A 19,770-nucleotide genomic window follows, 5' to 3' on the forward strand; every position below is an offset into this window, starting at 1 on the left:
GCCCCTGTCCCCGTGTCCCTATCCCATGTCCCAGTCCCTGTGTCCCTGTGCCATGTCCCTCTCCCTGTGTCCCCCTGTCCCCATCCTGTGTCTATACCCCCAAGCTCCCATGTCCCCGTCTCCCCGTCTCCCTGTTCCTGTGTCCCGGGACCCGCACCCAGGGCTGCCTGTCCTGCGTTGAGTAGAGAGCTGCCCTCGCAGGGTCTCCATGGCCTCTGCAGGGTAGAAGCCAGGACAGGACAGAAGGGCTCACAGCTCCTTCCCCCTGGATGGCAGCCTCGCCCCAGGCAGGCCCTCCTCTCATCCTCTCCTCTCAGCTCGGCTGCCTGACCCTCATACCCCAGCTGCAGACCCAGCATATCCTTCCCTCCAAACCCTCCCGGCAGCACCGGGAAGGCCCAGAAGGTGATTCCGATTCTCTCTGACTGTCCTGCCACACCTGGTGGCCCTGAGCTTGCGGGTACGTCTGGGGGTCCAGAAGCCCTTCTTCCAACTCCCTGGGGAGGGGGGACAGTGACTTTGGGGCCAAAGCTGGGTCTTGATTCCCCCCTCCACAGCCCATAGATCTGGGGAGACAGGCCCTGTCTCCCCCCACCAGCTCTGCCCTTTCGGCCCTCAAAGCTGCAAGCAACAGAGCAGCGGGTGTGGACGACAGGAAACCCCACACGGGTCCCCACAATCTGGGCTCTGATCGAGCTGCACGTGAGGTCGGGGCCACATTTGTGTGCACTCTCAGTTATACACGCTATGTGCTGAGCCCCCTTTCATGTCATGAAAGGTGCTTTTATCTGTTGTTGAGCATTACTTTTTTATTGTTCTGGACATTTAAAAAAACATATTCTAGATATAAATTCCTTATCAGATATGTTGTTTGCAAAGACTTTCTCCCATTCTGTGGGCTTTGGTTCTGTGCACTCCGCATCCTTCGATGCACAGGTTTCGACGAAGTCCTACTTGCCTGGTGCTTGTGCTTCTGGATTGTGGCGTGAGAAGCCCTGTGAGGCCCGCTGGGTGCAGACCTGTCTCCGTATTGCTGTTGCTGCTGTTTCTAGGCGCCGGATGGTTTCGCTCTTTGGGTTGCTGATCGATTTTTAGTTGATGTTTTGTATGTGGCGGGAAGTAAGGTCCAGCTCCATTCTTTGCATGTGGAAATCCAGTTTTCCCATCACCATTTGTTGAGGACAAGGTTCTTTTCCCCACTGAGTAAACCTACATACCCTCGCAGAACATCAGTCGGCCATCCACGTATGTGTTCATTTCTGGGCTCTCCCTTCAGTTACAACCACGTGTCTGTCACTACACCAGCACCACACTGCTCGGAGTACCATGCCTTCGTCGCAAGTTTTTAAATCGGGCAGTCCGTGTCGTCCAACTTTGTTCTTTTTCAAGAATATCTTGCTATTTGCGGCTCCTTGCAATTCCACATTAATTTGAGAATTCATTTTCCATTTTGGCAAAAAAGGCTGTTGGAATTCTAAGACGGATGGTACTGAACCTGTAGATCATTTTTGTCTAGCATTGACGTCTTAAAATTAAGTATTCCTGGGGCGCCTGGGGGGCTCAGTTGGTTAAGTGTCCGACTTCGGCTTAGGTCATGATCTCACGGTTTGTGAGTTCGAGCCCCGCGTTGGGCTGTGCTGACAGCTCAGGGCCCAGAGCCTGCTTCGGATTCTGTGTCTCCCTCTCTCTATGCCCCTCCCCTGCTCATGCTCTGTCTTTCTCTAAAATAAACATTGAAAAAATAAAAAATAAAAAAAGTATTCCTATGCATGAACAAAGGATGTTTCCACTTATGTAGATCTTCTTTATTTTAGCAATGTTTTATACTTTTTGGTGTACATTACATCCTTAAATTTATCCCTATTTATTCTTTTAGATGGTGTTTTTATTTTAAAGTAAGCTCTGTGCCCAACGTGGGGCTGGAACTCACAACCCCAAGATCAAGAGCCAAATGCTCCACAGACTGAGGCAGCCAAGCGTCCCAGCCCTAATGTTATTTTCAATGGAAGTGCTTTCTTAATTTCCTTTCAGATTGTTCACTGAAGGTGCACAGGAACATAACGTTTTGATTGCTGATCTAGCGCCTTGCAACTTTCCTGAATTTATTAGCTCTAGTCATGTTCTTGTGAATTCTTTGGGATTTTCTATACACAGGATCATATCATGTGCAAATAGAGTTTTACTTCTTCAATTCCAGTCCGAATGCCTTTTATTTCTAGTGGCGGTGGAAGCAGGTAGTCCTGTCTTATATCCGGTCTTAGAGGAAAAGCTTCGTCTTTCACTGTTGAGTGTGATGTTGGTTGTGCGTTTTTCCATGATTACCCTTTATTGTGTTGAGGAAGTTCCCTCCTACCTACGGTTTCATGAGTGTTTCTACCATAAAAGAGTGTTGGCTTTTGTCACGTGCTCTATGTCAATTGCAGTTATCGTGTATTTTCTCCACTGTGCTCTATCAATGGAGTGTATTATTGTTTCTTTTTCCTCCTGGCGTGTGCCTTCTTTCATTCAGCACGATGTCCTTGAGGTCCATGCAAGTTGTTGCTTGTATCCACAGCTCATTCCTGTGTATTGTGTTGTGTGGATGACTGATCTCCTTATATTGAAACACCTTGATCATGGTGTAGAATCTTTAAACATACTGCCAGATTTGTCAGTATCTTGCTAAGGATTTTTGCATTAATATTCACAAGGAATATTGGCCTGTAGTCTTTTACTGAAATGTCTGTATCTGGTTTTGATATCAAGGTAATTTTGGGTTTACAGAATGATTTAGAAAGTTTTCCCTCCTCTCAATTTTCTGAGACTTTGAGAAGGACTGGGGTTAACTCTTAAAATGTGTGTGTGTGTGTGTGTGTGTGTGTGTGTGTGTGTGTGTTTTAAGATTTAAGTGATCTCTACACTCAATGTGGGGCTCGAACTCAACCCCAAGATCAAGAGTTGCACGCTCCACAGACTGAGCCAGCAAAGTGCCCCAACTTTGAAAATGTTTGGCTGAATTCCCCAGAAGCCACATGACCCCAGGCTTCTCTTTGTTGGGAGGGTTTTGTTGTTGTTGTCTCTTTGTTTACCATTGGATCCATCTATTTGTTCTAGGTCTGTCGAAAATTTATAGATCATCTTGAGTTTAGATCATTCTTGCATGTCTGGGAACTTGCCATCTTAAAAAGACCGTCAGATTTGATGGTGTGAAATTTTTCTGTAAGACCACTGGTGACGCCCCCACTTCTGTTTCTGGTTCTAGCTATTGGACATTCACCTTGTTAGTGTAGCTTGGAGATTCAGTTTTGTTGATGCTTTCGAAGAACCAACTTTTGGTTTTGTGGACCGTCTCTGGTGTTTTTCTATTCTCTATTTTACTTATCTCCATTCTACACATTTCCTTCACACTGCAAGCTTTGGGTTTAGTCTGCTCTTCCTTTCCTAGTTCTTCAAGGTGCATAGTTAGCTACTAACTGGAGATCTTTCTTCCTTTTATATTATTTTTATTTTTAAAAAATTTTTAATGTTTATTTTTTGAGAGAGAGAAACAGAGTGTGAGCGGGGAAGGGGCAGGGAGAGGAGACACAGAATCTGAAGCAGGCTCCAGGCTCTGAGCTGTCACTACAGAGCCCGACGCGGGGCTTGAACCCACAAACCGCAAGACCATGACCTGAGCCGAAATCAGGTGCCCAACCGACTGAGCCCTCCAGGCGCCTCTATATTATTATTTTTAAAGTAGGCTCTACACCCAACATAGGGCTCGAACTCACGGCCCTGATAAGGAGCTGTGTGTTCTACCGACTAAGCCAGCCGGGCGCCTCGTACATTTTTAATTTTTTTTAATGTAGGCATTCAAAGCTATGGATTTTGATCTGAGCACAGCCTTCCGTGCATCCCATAAATTGTGTACTTTGTGCTTTCAATTTCATAGGTCTCAAAAGTGTTTAACTTCCTTTCTGACTTCTCCACTGACCCATTGATTGTGTTTATTTATATTTGGGAGACAGCATGAGCAGGGGAGGGGCGGAGAGAGAGGGAGACACAGAGTCGGAAGCAGGCTCCAGGCTCTGAGCTGTCAGCACAGAGCCCGATGAGGGGATCGAACCCATGAGCAGTGAGATCTTGACCTGAGCTGAAGTCAGACGCTCAACCGACTGAGCCAGCCAGCCCCCCCCCTCTTTCAATCATTTAAAATACACTGGGGTGCCCGACTCAGTTGATGGAATGTGCAAGTCTGGATCCTGGGGTTGTGGGTTCGAGCCCCATGTGGGGTATAAAGTTTACATAAAAGTAAAATCTTTAGGGGCACCTGGGGGGCTCAGTCAGTTGAGTGTCTATTTGAGCTCAGGACATGATCTCACGGTTGTGGGATTGAGCCCAGTGTCAGGCTCTACACTGTGCATGCACCCTGCTGAAGATTCTTTCCTTCTCCTTCTGCCCCTCTCCCCAGCTTGTGCTTGCTCTCAAAAAAAAAAAACAAAAACAAAAACAAAAACAAAACAAATAAAATGCATTAATGCTTGTTTTGTGGCCTAATGCAGACAATGGAGAATGCTCCATGTGCCCTTGAGGAGCAGGGACACTCTGTTGTTGGGGGCGCTCTCGTCTGTTGGGTCTGCCACCTTTGTAGCCCTGTTCGTGTCCTCGGTTTCCTCGCTGGTCTTCCCCTAGCGGGTCTGTGCATCTTGAAGGCGGCTAACGAAGTCTCCACCTGCCACTGAGACCCGGCTGTTTCATTTGACTCTGCTGTTCGATGCATTTGTACCTGTTCTACCTCCTTTGTAACCCTGTCTTTTCTTCCCCATGGAAAAATCCTGTTTTGACCGAATACAAAGTAAGCTGCATCCACGTTGACCTCTTAAAAGTTTTTTAATTTATATTTGAAAGACACCGTGTGCAAGCAACGGAGAGGGCAGAGAGGTAGAAAGAGAATCCCAGCAGGCACTATGCTCGGCGTGGGGCCCGATGCAGGACTCCACCCCACGACCCTGGGATCGTGACCTGAGACGAAATCAAGAGTTGGGTGCTCGACCCACTGAGCCACCCAGGCACCCCCCGTGTTTGAATTAAAGCCTATTTCGTCTGGCGTTCGCAAAGCCACCCCAGCTCTCTTTGGGTCACTGTTCCCATGGGGTGTCTCCCCCCATGCTTTTGCCTTCAATCTATCTGTATCTTTGAAAGCATGGTCTCTGCTAGACAGTATGTACTTGGGTCACTGTGTTTTAGTCCATTCTGCCAAGCTCTGGTTTTGATCGAAGAGTTTCATCCATTTTATTTTACGTAATTACCAATAAGACTTCTTTCTACCAGTTTGCGCGTGTTTTCTATACGTTAATCCTTTTTCGTCCCTCATTTCTTCTGAGGACTTTTTTTTTTAAAAACTTTAGTGAACCATTCTCACTCTCTTCTCCTTTCCACCCACGTGTAGCTTTTTGATGATTTCATCGTGGCCATCATGGGTGACATCCCGAATTTCTAACAATCTGGTCCACACATACAGCAACTCTGTTCACTAACATACACGACCTATCTCTGAGGCGGCTCAGACCAGTCTGCTTCTGTAGCTACTCTCAAAACTCACGCTGCACACCGTGGGCCCCAAAACATAAACTTGTAATTATCTCCCACGAACAGCTTTTAAATCCTGGAGAATAAAAACAGGAGTGGCAGCCAAACACGTAACTGATTTGACGCATCCCAGCCGCGTCTTAACAGAGCCCCGGTTCCCATCCGGCAGGAGTTCCGCCCAGAGTCCTTGGAGCATTTCACGCACGTCAGGCCGCCTGGCGACAAGCCATCCGGCTTTCCCCTGGAAATACCTAGAATCCTCCATGTCTGAGTCAGTTTTGCCGTACATGGAACTCCGGGGTGACAACTTCTCTCATCAAAGCGTCATTCCGTTCCCATCTTCTGGCCTTTTTGCTCCCTCACTGGGCGGCTGGCCTTGCCACGGGTCTGCACATCACAGGTCACCGCTCACGGCGGTCAAGACTCTCCCACCACTTATGCCAGGTCGTCTTGTGCTGATTCTACTAGGAAGTGTCTCACCTTCTTGAACTTGTAATTTACATCTTAGAACATCACATTTGGAAAGCGTTCAGCACTGTTTCAAATCCCCTTTTGCCCCTGACACCCCAACTCTAACAGACTTGTGGGGCCTGCGGAGGGTGGGACCTGTCCCTCGGGCTCTGTCCACGGCTCACGTTCTGTGGTCTCCTCACTGCTGTGGCTACTGAACTCTGCTGATGAATCTCTCAATCGCTGCACATTTCAATGGAAGATGATTTTTAATAATTATTCCTTCTGGTAATTTCTCTGGTCGTCTCAGTGTGCTCGTAGTATTTCCCCAATGTCCCCTACTTCCATGTGTGTGTTCAAGTTGAGAACGTTTAGTTTTATCAGTCCTTTTCTAATAATTCTCAAGGCTGGACTGTCTCTAGCGACACTTTTTAGCAACTAATTTTGTTCCTTTCATGGAGACACACTTCCTTTTTTCCTCATGGTTCATTGGCTGTTGTCAAAACGGACCGCGACGGTTCTACTGCTGTTTTGTCTCTGGGGAGAACGGGAGGTGGATGTTGCCGCTCTGCCTCGCTACGGAAATCTTTTCTGTACGCTGACCTTCCCAAGGTATCCGATTTTGCATTTTGTGAACTTCTGTCTTTCACGAAATGCACAGAAGCTGATGAAACAACTTGGGTGTGGCGCTCGCTGGCTCTGTTTGCTGTGGGTCTGTGTTCGGGACAGGCCGCGAAGCACACCTTCCGCTCCCACCCCGTGGTGCGTTATCTCGTCCAACGACAGGTAAGGTGCGCATGTGCTAACTTATGTATGGAGGACGGCATGATTATCGGGCTGGAAACTGGACACCCCTGTGCACTGCAGTCAGAAGCGCCCCAAACCGACGATGGCTTTCTCTCAAACTACGCAAAGACGTTTCACAGTAAAGGACCCACCTACCAACACAGGAAACAATCCACGTTTATGCTGCCTGGAAAGTCCGTTCTGTCGGGTGGTCCAGGAGCAGGATGAACTCGTCCACCCGCCCCTCCCCGCCCCTGCAGGGCCGGGGGAGGATCCCTGAGTCCAACATGTAAACACCACAGCCGGCCAGGTGCCCGGATTCGCAGGAGGTCACAAGTGCCCCCCCCCCAGGACTCCCGGGTCAGGGCACATTCACAGACTCGGAGAGCCCGGGCTGAACCGCATGTCGGGCTGTCCCTTCAGCTCATCTCAGAACATGTGTGGGTCCAGGAGACCCAGAGCGGCCCCAGGGGACAAGCAGAGACACTGGGGCCACACAGAAGACGTTTGGGGATCAGGAATGTAAGTCATGATTCAAGCAGGAAGGTCCCCAGCAGGTGGGGCCTCGGGGATTCACAGCGCTGACCTCACGACACCATCCGACGTCATGAGAACCACAAGCCAGAAGTGCAAAGCCAGCGGCAAAGCACCGGGCGCCCAGCTGCCCTGACCACCTCTGAGGCCCTGAGAGGTCAGGCTCGGTAACCCCCCGGGGAATGTCATCAGCCTGACCCTGGAGCACGGACAGTCGGCCGAGGGGACACGCCGCGGCCAAGGTCAGGAGAGCGAACCTACCCAAGGCCAGGGTTCCGAGGACAGGTACCCACAAACGCAAGACGTGTGAGGCCCCCGGGCAGTGCCCACAGGGGGGTCACCCCACCCTAGGCGGGGCCCAGATGGGCAAGGGGTGAGCCTCAGTGTTGAACACGTAGGCGTCCAGGCTGAGCAGGGCCGGGTCGTCGGAGAAGAGCAGGTACAGGTACTTGAGCGTCTCCCCCAGAAAGAAGCTCTCCATCTTGTCCCGGGGCTGGGGATTGAGGGGATCCTGGACGTTGCTGATGGAAGAATAGCCACCCGAGGGGACCTGCCCGAGAGCGGAGACCGCGGCGTCACCACGGCCGCAGGCCCAGCCAGCTCCCCACGCCGGCCTCAGCCCTCGGGGGCGCCGGCGGCCGCAAGGCCCCCGGCCGGGGCCTCTGCGCCTCACCGCGGCACCCGTGGCCGAGGGCAGGGTCTGAGGCAGACGACCCCAAGGTCCACCGGGGGGACCGGCCCCCCGGAGCTCAGCCGCAGCTCCTCCAGACGGCCCCTCAGAGACGCCAGCCGCCCTCACGTGACCCGACGTGCAGCCCGCGCTCCGGAACCCGGAGGGGGCCTACGCGGGTCGGGTTTTGGCGCTCTCTCTCTGCCGGGGTGGGTGGCAGGCCCCGGACACGGCGTGACCTCCGAGCCACGGCCCAGACCGCGAGACGGGTGTCGGGGCCACGGTCACGGTGCCGTCTGGGGTGGGAAAGGGCCGCCCGGGGCCACACGGAGGATCCAGGAGGAGAGTCGCCCTGTGCACACCGGGCCACAGAGCCTGGTCCCCGAGACCCTGGGGCACATGGCGCCGAACTCCCGAGGCCACGGCGGCGAGCCTGCACCGCCCCCGCCCCCCTCTGGCTGCCCAGGGGAGCCCTGCCCTAGGGGAGCAGGGACTAGGGGCGGGGCGGGGCGGGGCGGGGCGGGGCGGGCGCTCACCCGCGTGTACTTGTTGAAGCTCTGCAGGATCTCCCAGCCCCAGTCCTGGTACTTGCGCTCTCCCGTGAGGCGGTGCAGGTAGAACAGACTCTCCACCGTCTCGGGCCGCAGCAAGTTGTGCCTGTCGGCCGGCTGGGCGGGGGAGGGGGGCAGGGAGGGATGGGGGACACAACACGGGCTGAGCTCGGCCGGCTGGGGTGGGGGGTGGGGGGTGGGGGGACCCGGGAGCAGCTAGGCCGGAGCTAGGCCGAGCCCGCAGGGCGCCCCCACGCCCAGACCCCGGCCCGGCTCACCTTGACCTGCACGTCCTTGCGGTCGCTCTGGGGGTACAGGTTGAAGTGCACGATTTCGGGGCTCAGCCCCGTCTCCATCTGGCGGTTCATCTGGTAGCAGGTGTCCATGAGCGCCCGGGCCAGCTCCATGTGGTCGGCGGGCAGGCCGTGGTGGGCGCCCAGAGCCAGCGTCCCTGGCAGGAAGCACACCAGGTGGTCCTGAAACCAGAGCGGTTTCCTCACCACTGTGAGTCGGTGGCCACGTGGGGCAGGGGCGGGGGCCACACCGGGTGCAGGGTCCAGCGCTACCTCAGGCCCCCCGCATCCCCAGGGGTCGACGGGCCTGAGCGGGGACTCCTCAGGGCCCACAAGGGCAGGAACGTGGAAAGCGACGCCACTACGGGCGCGGCCCCTGGAGCTCCACATGGGCAGGGGGGAGGGTGGCGGACGGACACCCGCCTGCCAGGGGAGCGGATGCTGACCCGGGTCTGGCCCTGACCCCACAAACACTGATGGAGTACCAGGGGCAGGGGACAAGTAACTAGACCCAGGGCAGGGGGCAGGGGGCAGGGGGCAGGGAGGAGAGAGGGGAGGGGAGGGAGGAGGGAGTGGGGTCTTGGGCATGGGGGGAGGGGTCTTGGGGGACGGGAGTGGCACCCCGGGGGAGGGGCCGGGGACCCATCACAGACCCCAGCCTCCCCTTGCCGCACACCGCCGCGCAGTCCATCATCGACCTGTGAGGGCTCACGCCCCACGACCAGAATCTGAGCCATCTCTCCAACGTCCAGACTCGCGGAGCCACCGGGGGCCCCGGTGGGTGGGTGCGGCCCCCTACGCCCCCCTACGCCCCACCTGCATCACGACCGTGCTCACCATCTTGGCGCTGAAGCGGCCGTGGGCCAGCTCCCCCACAAAGGTGAGCTTCCTGGGCTCAGACCTGCGCAGCAGGTGCCTTTTGATTCCCTCGACGGCTTCGAGGTAGTCTTCCAGTAACCTGTGAACCGGCAGGCCCCGTGGGCTCAGGCCAGGTGGGTGCGCGGCCCGACCCCCCGCCCGGTTACCCAGGAACGGGCACGTGGCCACGAGCTGCCATCCCCACGCTAGTGGCCAAGAGGCCTGGCCCTGTCTGGGGTGGCACCACGCCAGCCCGGAGATGCAGGCTCGTGGCAGTCAGCGGCCTGGGGCACACACGGGGCTGTGCCCGCCGCTCCCCCGAACAGGGTCGTTCCTCTCAGCCGGCCCCCGTGGACCACCCGGGACCCCACGTGCCCACCAGGGTTCTCTCAACGTCCCCACGTTCAGGCGTGGGGAACTCCGGCTCCCCAGGCGGGATGCCCTGATCTCTGCCCGTAGGGGTCGGCCCGGAGCTGCCCCCCCCCCCCACCCCCCCAGCGGTCCTAGGTCGTGGTCACCCTCTGGCGTGAGACTTCAAGGATTTCCAGTTCCTTCACTAGAGTGACCTGTGTTTTCCCGACCGCACGACGAGGCTCCCCGAGGCACTGCTGTCTGGGAAAGCGCACGTCTGAAGCGTCAAGCAGGCAGCGTGGGGAGGCCCAGGGGCCCCTGGCCACCTTCTGCTGGGGAGCGGACAAGCAGAGCCGCCTCCACAACCCCGAGGACGACAGCTCGGCCGGTGAGCCGGGGGCCCCTCGGCCGGGCCCAGACCCCAGGCCCCGCCTGGCGCAGAGGGGCCGGGGACCTCCGTGACCAGCCAGGCGTCCTCTCTGGCACGAAGGCCGTGCCGGGAAGAGACACGTCCCCCGCGGAGGGGCCGAGTCCGGGTCCGGCACGGCCGCTGCCTCCTGACCGAGAACTCGGGACAAGGGGAGCCTCGGGGACCCCGTCCCCGAGGCAGCAGGAACAGGCCTCACTGCGTCTCCTTCTTTCCGCCCTGGATCCACTGCTTCAACAGGTACTCGTAGTAGCTGTCGGCCCTGGCGCCCAGAGTGAACACTCCCATGTGAGTGAAGAGGCCGCTGTGCGTGTTGATGAACATGGGCACCAGCCCGTCCTTCTTCCCCGACAGGGAGTGCACACGCCTCGTCACCTCCTCCGCGGCCTCCTGGGACACACACACACACACAAGGGGAGAGCGCGGGTGAGCCAGGGGGACGGGGCTGCTGGACCTCGGGCCAGCCGAGGAAGGCGGGCCTCGTCGGCTCACCCCTCCTCCGTGACAGGCGGGCCCGTTCCCAGCGGAGGACGGAAGAGGACGGAAGAGGCCGGCGTCCCGGCCCACGGCGCTCCCCTGCCCGGCTGCACCGGGCAAGGGCTTCTGAGGGTGGCCCCAGCCACACGGCAACCAGGTCCCCACCCTCACACGCGGCTGCCTCGATGAGCGGGCGGATGCCGAGGGCCCCGAACACGGGGCTGAGCTCCTCCTCCTGGCAGGGGACCGTGTCTGAAGGCCACAGCCGCGGTCCCCGGGACCTCCTGCCCAGGCGTGGCCGGCTGCTCCCGCTCGCTGGAGGGAAGGCAGGCGCGTCTGCTTCCGAGCCCGCGGTCGCGGCACACCCGCCCGCTGATCCTGCTCATCCTTCGAGACCCAACCAACCTCAGCTCCTCCCAGGCAGCGCCACGCATCTGTGCTCCATGGCCCTGTGCGCGTTTGCTCACGGTGCTCGGGACCCCGCCTGGGGAGTGACTTCCTGGCCTCCACCCGCCACGTACGCCCGCCCCCTTTTACAAAGTGCTCTGAGGCAGGGGCGGCTTCGGTTTCCCTTGGGTCTCCAGCAGCTACAGAGATCCGGCATCGCGACGGCGCCCGGCCGACGTCTCAGAGCAGACAGAGAGACGCTGAGCTTCCGGAGTACGAGCCAACGACAGGAAAGCCGCTAATCCGCCGACAAGCAGACAGGCACCCGGACGCCCGCCTCCACCCGGGAGATGAACACGGGGCCCGTGGGCGTTTGGAAAACGCCACACGTCATCAGGACAAAATCCACAGCCCAGAGGAGGCACCCTCGCGTGCCCACCGCGAAGGCTACCGAGAAAGACCGGAGGACAAGCGCGGGCTGCCGCGGAAAAGCCAGAGCCCTGTGTGCGCCTGGAACCTTCTCCCGGGAGCGCCGCTCTTACCACCCCCGCGTGGGAAACAACCCAGCTGCTCCTCAACGCACCAGAGCCCGGACAGCACGTGGTCCGACCGCACGATGGCAGACCACCGGGCCACGAAAAGCGATGCTTTGGACACGTGCTACGACACGGGTGCGCCTCTCCCGGACGCTTCCAGCGCGGACGAAGACGTCACGCGTGGCGACAGAACCGGCCACGGACGGCCCACGCCGTACGTAGGACCTCGCTCACGCCGAGCGTTCCACACAGAGAAAGCCACGCACGACGAGTGGATTTGCGGCCACCGAGGCAGGGGGCCCCGGGTGGGAGCGCTAGGGTGCGCTGGCCTACTTCCTGGGGTGAGGACCTGGTTCTGGAATCAGACGGTGGCAGCCGCTGCCCACGTGGGACTGCGGCGCGACGTTCAAGCCAAGAGGCAAAACTTCCTGACGTTCAAATCGCAGCTCAGGTTTTTAAGGCAGAGGAAGGGTGACAAGGCAGAGCGCCAAGTCCAGAGGGTCCGCCGCGTGCTGGAGACTCACCCACGAGGAGAGGGACCACGGCCAAAGGGGTCGGGGCGAGGGCCAGGAGCGAGGTCCATAAGGACCGTCAGCGACGGGCTAGCAAGGCCGAGACCCACGACTGTGGGCCCCTGCCTCGCTCCCGGCACGGACCACCCCCGGGGGCCACCACAGCACGAGGCAGGGGGCAGTTGGGACCCCACGGACACGGGCCCGCGCTCGGACTCAGCCCCCAGTCGACGCGCTTCCCGCCCGCGCAGCTGAGGAAAGGCGAGGGACGAGGGACCGGAAAGCACAAAGGACGGTGGTCCTGCGGCCCGGGGTCAAGTCCACGCACGCCTCCGCTTGGCGAGACGCCCCCGGCCGGCAGGCCGGCCCCCCCGTACCTGAAACTTCTTACTCCCCGTGAGGCGGGAGAGCTCTCGGAACTCCAGCTGAATGCTCGTGACCTCGGCCACCGTGCTGTCCGAGGTCCAGCGGGGCGGGTGGGCGGCTCCGGTGCCGATGTTCACGTCCGAGTATGGGATCCTGGAGGGCGTCTGGAACGCAGGCAGCAGCCGATTCCCAAAGTCTTCCTGATGACGCGACACGACGAGGACCGAGGTGTCCCGTCACACGGCAGCCTCGGCTCCGTTCCACGACGCCCACCCTCCCGCCCCACCTCCGCCACCCCCGCCACCCCGCCACCCGTGCTCACCCCCGTGAGTGGACACGGGACCTCACTGGCTTCACGTGGCCTCGGCGCTCAACTGCGGCGAGACCGAGGAGCCCCGAGAGCACTTCCCCACGGGTCGCGACGGTGACAGGGACCTTCCCACGCACGTGCGCGGGAGCGAGACCCGGAACAGACCCCCGCCCCCACCCCCGGGGGCCCCTCGAGCCGCGGAACCTCCGCCGGCGCCCGGACACTCACGGCCTTCCTCAGGAAGAGGTCGTCCCCGGACAGGTGGTAGGCGCTCAGAAGGCCGCCCAGGATCCGGATCGTGCTCTCGAACAGGTTGACGTCCACGTCTTTCTGAAACCGGAGCTTCTTAGACACCCACTTGCGGGCTTCCTCAAACTCTGCGACAGGAGACGGGGTGGGAGCAGGAATAGGTTACAGGTCCCGGCGCCCCCGTGACCGCTCGCCGGCTCTGGGGCCACGTGCGTCCTCGTGTCTCTCTCTCCCGAGCTCTCTCTCTCTCCCTTCCCACGGCAAGGGGACACACCGCGGAGCCCCCTGCACCCGGAGGACGGGGAGCCAGCGTGCCGTCGTGAGCACCAACGCTGACGGGTAAAGGCCACGGCCCAAAGGGCCACGTGAGTAACTCGGGGGGAGCCTCTGGCCTCTACGGAACACCGGAAACGGACTCCGAGAGACCGATTCGGAAGTACCCAAAGACCCGTAGCCTCAACCACACCCCGTCCACGTGGCCTGAGAAGGGTGTGACGGAGAGACCCGGGACGCCGATGGCCTTATCGGATCACGTGCCGCCTCCCACCAGGGAGCCCCTTTCCGGCTAGCACAGGAGCACGGGCTGGAACTGCCCCTGGGCGCCAGCCCAGGCCTTCGGCCGGGAGCCGAGGGGGCGACTGCCCTGAGCGTCCCCGGGACGCCTGACATCAAGGGACAAAGCGACTGCCTGCCACCCAGGGGAAGGGAGAGCTCCTCAGACGGAAACAGTGGCGTCTACACCCTCCAGGGCACGGCTCGCTCACTCGCGCGCCCAAGCGTTCTACCAGGGGAACCTGGCCGCGTGCTCGGGGACGAGCAGGTACCTTTTTTCAGACCCAAAATCCACATGGTGTCCAGGGCGTCAATCAGCGTAAGTCCCAGGCCAAACCACTCGCTGAAGGACCTGGACACGGGTTTCAGCTCGTCGTGGCCCCAGGCGAACTTGCGGTAGCCGGTCCACGCGTGGCGGAAGGCGTCTATCACGGCCCTCTGACGCTCGTTCGGGGAGGCTGGGAGGAAGACGGCGGGTCGTGGGGACCGGAACCGCCCAGGGTTCAGACACCGCCCCTCTGCAGCCCCAAGCTGCGGGGCGCTCGGTGGGGGGGTGGGGGGGGGGGACACCGTCCGGGGCCGCAGGTCAGCAGCGGACGACCCCGAAGGTCGGGGCGCGGCGCCGCTGGGCTTGGAGCCGCACGGCTGGACGCGGCTGCCAAGGTGGCGAGGCCTCCAGGGCCCACACGCGACAGCTCGGCCTCTCATCCGCCTGGCCTGCGCCCGTCCGCCTCCACCAGACGCCCGGCGGGCACGACCCTCTGGAGCTGCGGGGAACACGCGGTGGGCGGAGGTGTTTGAGGCAGCAGACCGGTGCCTGCCGCTCCGCCACGGCAGCCGCGCTGTGCAATCAGGCCGGGGGAGCGTCAGACGTGGCGGGCGGGCCCCGGTGACCTCCACGAGAGCGCCTCATCTCACAGGTGCCCACGTCGTGCCTCAGCAGCTCCGGGTGTTTTCGGGGAGGGAACAGCGTGTGGCGGACACACCCAAGGCCGCCCTGGGGCCCTTCCAGGGTGGCCTCGACACCGACCGAGAAGGTTTCTCCCCTCCACACGTCGGAGGACCAGGCACAAGTTACAGGGCCACCAGGCGGACAGAAACGTGAGCGTCGACGGCTTCGCGACACGTGTCCTCTCGGTGTGGCCCGAGGCCCAGTCGTGTTGGTATCTGCGGCTTTGACATCGGTCCTCAGAGCCCCGCGACCGCTCTGCCTCCCCCCACACGCCCGGGCCGCCCGTCCCGGCTCTGGGCTCCTTCTTCCTCCTCCCCTCAGTGGCAACAGCGACAGGACTGGAGGGTCACAGCCTGGGCCCCAGGCTCAGCTGACCTGGCGCGAGCCCCCGCTCCGGGAGGCAAGTGGCCGTGGCCGCTGCCGGCCTAACCTCAGGTCTCCCGTCCGTGGAACGGGCCTACGACAGACCGATGACCTCAAAGGCCGCCACGAGAACCGAAGCAGACAGGCCGCACGGAGTGTACAAAGCGCCAGTGCCCCGAGGGCCCTCAACTACAGGTGCCAGAACGCAGGACCCCAGGACCCCACCGAGCCGGGGCCGTGTCTCCACTCTCCCCAGGCCCCGCGCTGGCACGGACGCGGGCAGTTCCCGCACAGGCGGCCTGTGGCTGCCGCGATGGGCCTGGGACCGCGGGCCGCCGTGGAGCCCCGTGTCCTCTCCAAGGCTCTACAGAGAGCTGGGGCCCGCCCGGGTGCCCAGCTGGGTGTCCACGCGCCTTCTCCGTCACCATGTCCGGGTGAGGCCCGACGGGGCGCAGGCGGGGCCTTACCTGGTTGGTTCTGAATCCCGGGGGCCTGTGAGGAAGGCTTGGTGGGGGGGCCCTCTGCCTTTCTCGAAGGGGGTTCGGTGCCCTGCTCCGGCTCGATCACTGCACCCCTCCAGCTTCAGGGAGAGGAGGAAGAGGAGTCAGCCGGCTTGAGGGCAGAGATGCAAACGCCCGCGGTCACAGCCTGGCTGGGCTCGTGGCGGCCCTCCGCTCCATGCGGCACGACGCGGAGAAGGCAGGGCCCCGCCCCCACCGGGGTCCCGCTCTCTCCACTGTCTGCTCTGAGAGGAGAAGCCGCTTCAGACAGCGCGCCCATCCTATCCCTTTGTTTTTCAGGAAACGTCAAACGGACCGGCCTCTGCGTATCTAGCGACCCGTGCTGCCTCGTCTCTGACGCTCCCTGTACCTGACCACCGTTCTCTGGGTGCTCTCTTCCTGACGAGCGTCGCCCACCACCTCGTCCCTCCGCCTCGTGTCATCCTGCCTCCGGTCCTTGGAGTCTTTGTCGGGGGCTCTAATCTGCAGGTTGGGCGGTCCCCGTCGGAAATGCCTCTGAGGCTTCTAGATCAAAACAAGAGCCACTCGTGAAAACAGTTCAACGGCCCAGGAGCTGCCACTCTGTTTCCACCTGGGATGCTCTCCCTATCAGACCCAACCCCACGGACCGCGTGGAATGGCTGGTGGCGCACGGCCCCCGGAGCAGATGCCTTCCCGCTCCCACGGCAACGTGCAGATTTGGCCAGAAGATCCTTTCTCACGATCTCCGGGCCCTGACCAACCGGGACGGAGACTGTGCCAGCGGGCTGGCGCAGCCCCGGACAGTGGGTTAGAATCCTGGCCCGGAAGGGTTCCAGGCCGTCACAGACCCTAAAGATAGCAATAAAGGGTCAGAGCCACGTCCCCGTGGACGGAGGCGCAAAGAACGCTGTCCCGGGCCTGTGCCCCAGGACTCCCACCCTTTGTCCTCAGAACCGGGTGGCCGGGGCACCGGGTCCAGGGACGGAGCGCAGGGGCCCAGGCGTAGCCCGTCGTCAGCAGAGGGCAGGAGGAGGCCCCTCCTCCGCAGGACACAGCAAGGAGGCCGACTCAGGGATCGAAAACATCTCTGCCGCTCGGTACCCACAGGACCCGTGAAGAGGTCCTCGTCGTAAAGACACAAGTGCCACGGAGCCGGGACGCCCGTGGCCAAGAGAACGGGATCTGGCCGCACACAAAGCACCGGGGCTGACCCAGGCCTGGGGCACAAGTGCCGGAGTCTGAGCAGCAGAAAAGGTCCCAGCGGCCCCGCCACAAGGGGCCCCGCCCCGCGCCCCAAGGCCCGGACCCGGGGAGCCGTGCACACCGACCCCGGCCGCCACCACAGACGGGAGCGCGGGCCTCCCGAGCAACGGAAACGTGTCTTTCGGCGGGCAGCCGTGCAGGCGGGCTCTGCTCCCATCGCCGTCACGAGAGCCCAGGTGCACGAGAGCGGCCAAGAGGAGCGAGAGACGTGCGTGTCGGCTCCACGAGGGAGGACGTGAGCTGTTTGACGCACAGCCTCCGAGTAAGACGGGTTGCAGAGAGGCCTCCTGGCCGCTCCCCGTGGGGCCCGACCCCGGCCCCCTTCCCCGCCCACGCCCTCTGAAACTGCAGCTCCCCGAACAAGCCCAGCTCCCCCTGCCTCGGGCAACGTCACTGGACTCAAGCCCTGCTCTCCCGACTCTACCCAGGACCGGCGGCTCCCCAGTCTCACACCGCAGTTCAGCGTCCCGTCCCCAGCCTCATCCCTGGAGGCGACTGCTATTTTCCTCCCGGGATGGACACCACGGGCCACCGCCCTGCTCCCGCCGGCCTGCAGCTCCTCCAGACAAGGGGCGGGTCTGTTTCGCTCACCAGCAGGTGTCCAAGGGGAAGGAAGGAAGGAGAGAATATTCCTCCTCCTTGCCCCAGGAGTCATCCTACTGGCTCAGGATAAGGGGCGCAGGGCGCGCACATCAGACAAACAACAAGGGAAAGAACTGCTCCCCCGTCCGTGTGGAACATCACGCGCGGTTCTGAAACGCCCGTGGGACCGATCCCGGTCGCAACCCCACGTGTAGTTCACTGAACGTACCTGGGGTAAAAGCCCCGGCGAGTTTTCTGGATTAGCATCTGCCTTCCGAGGAGCCGGCAAGACGGGCGGATCTGCCGGTCTCACCTTCCGCTCTTCCGCTGACCTGCCATCCACGGCTAAACGAGAGAACAGATTTTATCCCAAACGTGCCGCACAGCCCCAAGGAGAGCCCGAGCGAGCGCGTGGAGGAGCACGTCTAGGCGGGCACTCCTCACCACGAGAGGACACCGTGAGACCTGGGGAAGGTCCTTTAAACCAACTCAAGAACGGCCAAGGGTAACCAACCCTTCCTCACAGCACTTGGCAGCTTCCGTCCTGCAGCCCAGCCCACACGGACCTCCCCTCAGCGGCTTCCCTTCCAGGAAGCGCGGAAGCCGGCCTAGGTGCAGCTGTCTCCAGCCACCTGCAGCAGCTCCTGAGCTTTCCTCCCCCACAGGGGTTCCCTACGCCCTCACCCAGACTGCCCGGGCCGCTCGGAACACAGGGTAACACGTGTGAGGGAGTTCAGGGAGCGTGTCTGGACGGGGCACGCGACCTCAGGACCCGACGTCTCCCCCGTGAGGCACAGAGAACGGAGAGGCCGGCCCTCACACCGGACACCCAGGAAGCAGTCGGGCAACATCACACGAACTCGAGCCACGTTCTAGCAGGGTGGCTAAAGACACTCTCCGCTCCTTTTCATCTGCGCTTCTCGCCAACTCGCACACGCTCCAGGCGCTTAAGGCGCGCGGCCAGACCGCTTCTGCCCAGCCACCCGCAGTCAGTGACGCACACGCACGGGGTTGAGGCACACGCGCAGCCGGTACCTCTCCACTGGTCAGCCACGCTGATGTAGGACAGGAGCCCGCAGAGCACGAGAAACGTGAGGAAGAAAAGGATCACGTTGCGCTGTAATCTCGACAGCTGCTTCCATTTCTACGGGACGGAAAACAACACAGCTGGGACCCGTGCAACCGTTGCAAATTCAGGGAGCACAGTGGGTAACTCCCAAGGTCCGGTTTCTGAACCGGGGGAAGCGCCCCGGCGGCAGAGACTGACGAGCCGCGGGGATGTTCCAGACGGTATAGGGGAACGGAAATAAACAACAGACGCAGAAACCATACGTGTCCTATCGCAGGGGCAGTGAGGAAAGGCTCGCGCCACGCGCGTGCTCCGTCTCAGGCAGCCGGCGGGACCCCGCATCTGCCCAGATGTGGGAGTGTCGATGCCCTGCAGCCCGAGACCGCGGGGCTCCTGACCCACCGCACCGAGGGGCAGCCTACAGCTTTCCTCCTCCCCGACCCCGCCCCGCCGAGCGCGGGCTGTAAAGACGGCCTGCGGCCGGCGACCACCGCTCCCCGGGCCCGGACGAGCGCCTGAGCTCCAGGCAGGGGGCGGCGGGCGGGCCGCGGGACCCCGGCCCGGCGCCGACCCTCACCCTCCAGCACGAGCGCCGCCGCCAGCTTTTGCTGCCGTCGTAGCTCTGGCCAAGGCTCAGCGTCACCGAGATGAAGTCCCGATGTGGCGCCGGCGGCGGCGGCGGATACATGACAGCGGTGGCGGCGGCCCGGGCGACCCCGCCCACTGGCGGCGTCAGGAGGCCGGGCTCTGAGAGGCGCCGGGGGCTTCGCTGGTCCGACACCCGCGGGCAGCCATCGCAGCGCCGTCCACACCCCGCCCATCGCGCGCGCGGCCAATGCGCCTGCGCCGCGCCCTCCTATTCCCCACCGCGCCTGCGCCCGCCCTCGTGGCCCCCAGCGTGCGTGTTTACGTCCCGCCGCGTCGGCGCACGGCCGCACCTGCGCCGCGACGCGCTTGCCCGCCCGCGCCTGCGCGCAGCCCGCCGGCGCAGAGCCTGGGACTCGGCCGGGCGCCGCGTCCCCGGGACCGGCCGGCTCCGTGGCGTTGGCAGGACGTCCGGCGCCCCGCGCCCCCGCTCCGGGGCTCGACTCCCGGCCCCGGGCGGACTTCCCGGCCCAGAGCTAGTGGGGGCCGCAGCTCAGCGAGAGGACAGCGGGTCCGGTGCGAGCCCGAGTCGAGGCGGGGCGGCTGTCGGTGTCCGCT

General features: G+C 61.4%; 1 protein-coding gene across 1 annotated transcript; it reads right to left on the reverse strand.

Annotated features, from left to right (window-relative positions):
• Positions 1-2,882: 2,882 nt before the first annotated feature.
• Positions 2,883-19,394, reverse strand: LOC109260237 (endoplasmic reticulum mannosyl-oligosaccharide 1,2-alpha-mannosidase). The gene is made up of 13 exons (XM_053908589.1): positions 19,145-19,394; positions 18,534-18,642; positions 17,728-17,843; positions 16,042-16,196; positions 15,639-15,751; positions 14,129-14,314; positions 13,284-13,432; positions 12,757-12,945; positions 10,667-10,857; positions 9,669-9,789; positions 8,817-9,014; positions 8,524-8,655; positions 2,883-7,867 (listed from the first exon to the last, which is right to left on the reverse strand). Exons 1-13 carry the CDS (start codon positions 19,253-19,255, stop codon positions 7,655-7,657), a joined length of 1,983 nt encoding a protein of 660 aa, XP_053764564.1. The 5' UTR covers positions 19,256-19,394; the 3' UTR covers positions 2,883-7,654.
• Between the last annotated feature and the right edge of the window lie 376 nt (positions 19,395-19,770).

Source organism: Panthera pardus, unplaced genomic scaffold (genome assembly GCF_024362965.1).
Source record: "Panthera pardus isolate Hobbes unplaced genomic scaffold, ASM2436296v1 HiC_scaffold_20, whole genome shotgun sequence".
Classification (NCBI taxonomy): domain Eukaryota; kingdom Metazoa; phylum Chordata; class Mammalia; order Carnivora; family Felidae; genus Panthera; species Panthera pardus.

Excerpts from the sequence above, each read along its gene's own strand:
- LOC109260237 (XM_053908589.1), bottom strand. The coding sequence starts at position 19,255 with ATGTATCCGCCGCCGCCGCCGGCGCCACATCGGGACTTCATCTCGGTG. Across the intron at positions 18,643-19,144 it reads GGCGGCGCTCGTGCTGGAGG|AAATGGAAGCAGCTGTCGAG; the intron begins GTGAGGGTCGGC and ends TCCGTCCCGTAG. Across the intron at positions 13,433-14,128 it reads GATTTTGGGTCTGAAAAAAG|AGTTTGAGGAAGCCCGCAAG; the intron begins GTACCTGCTCGT and ends CTCCTGTCGCAG.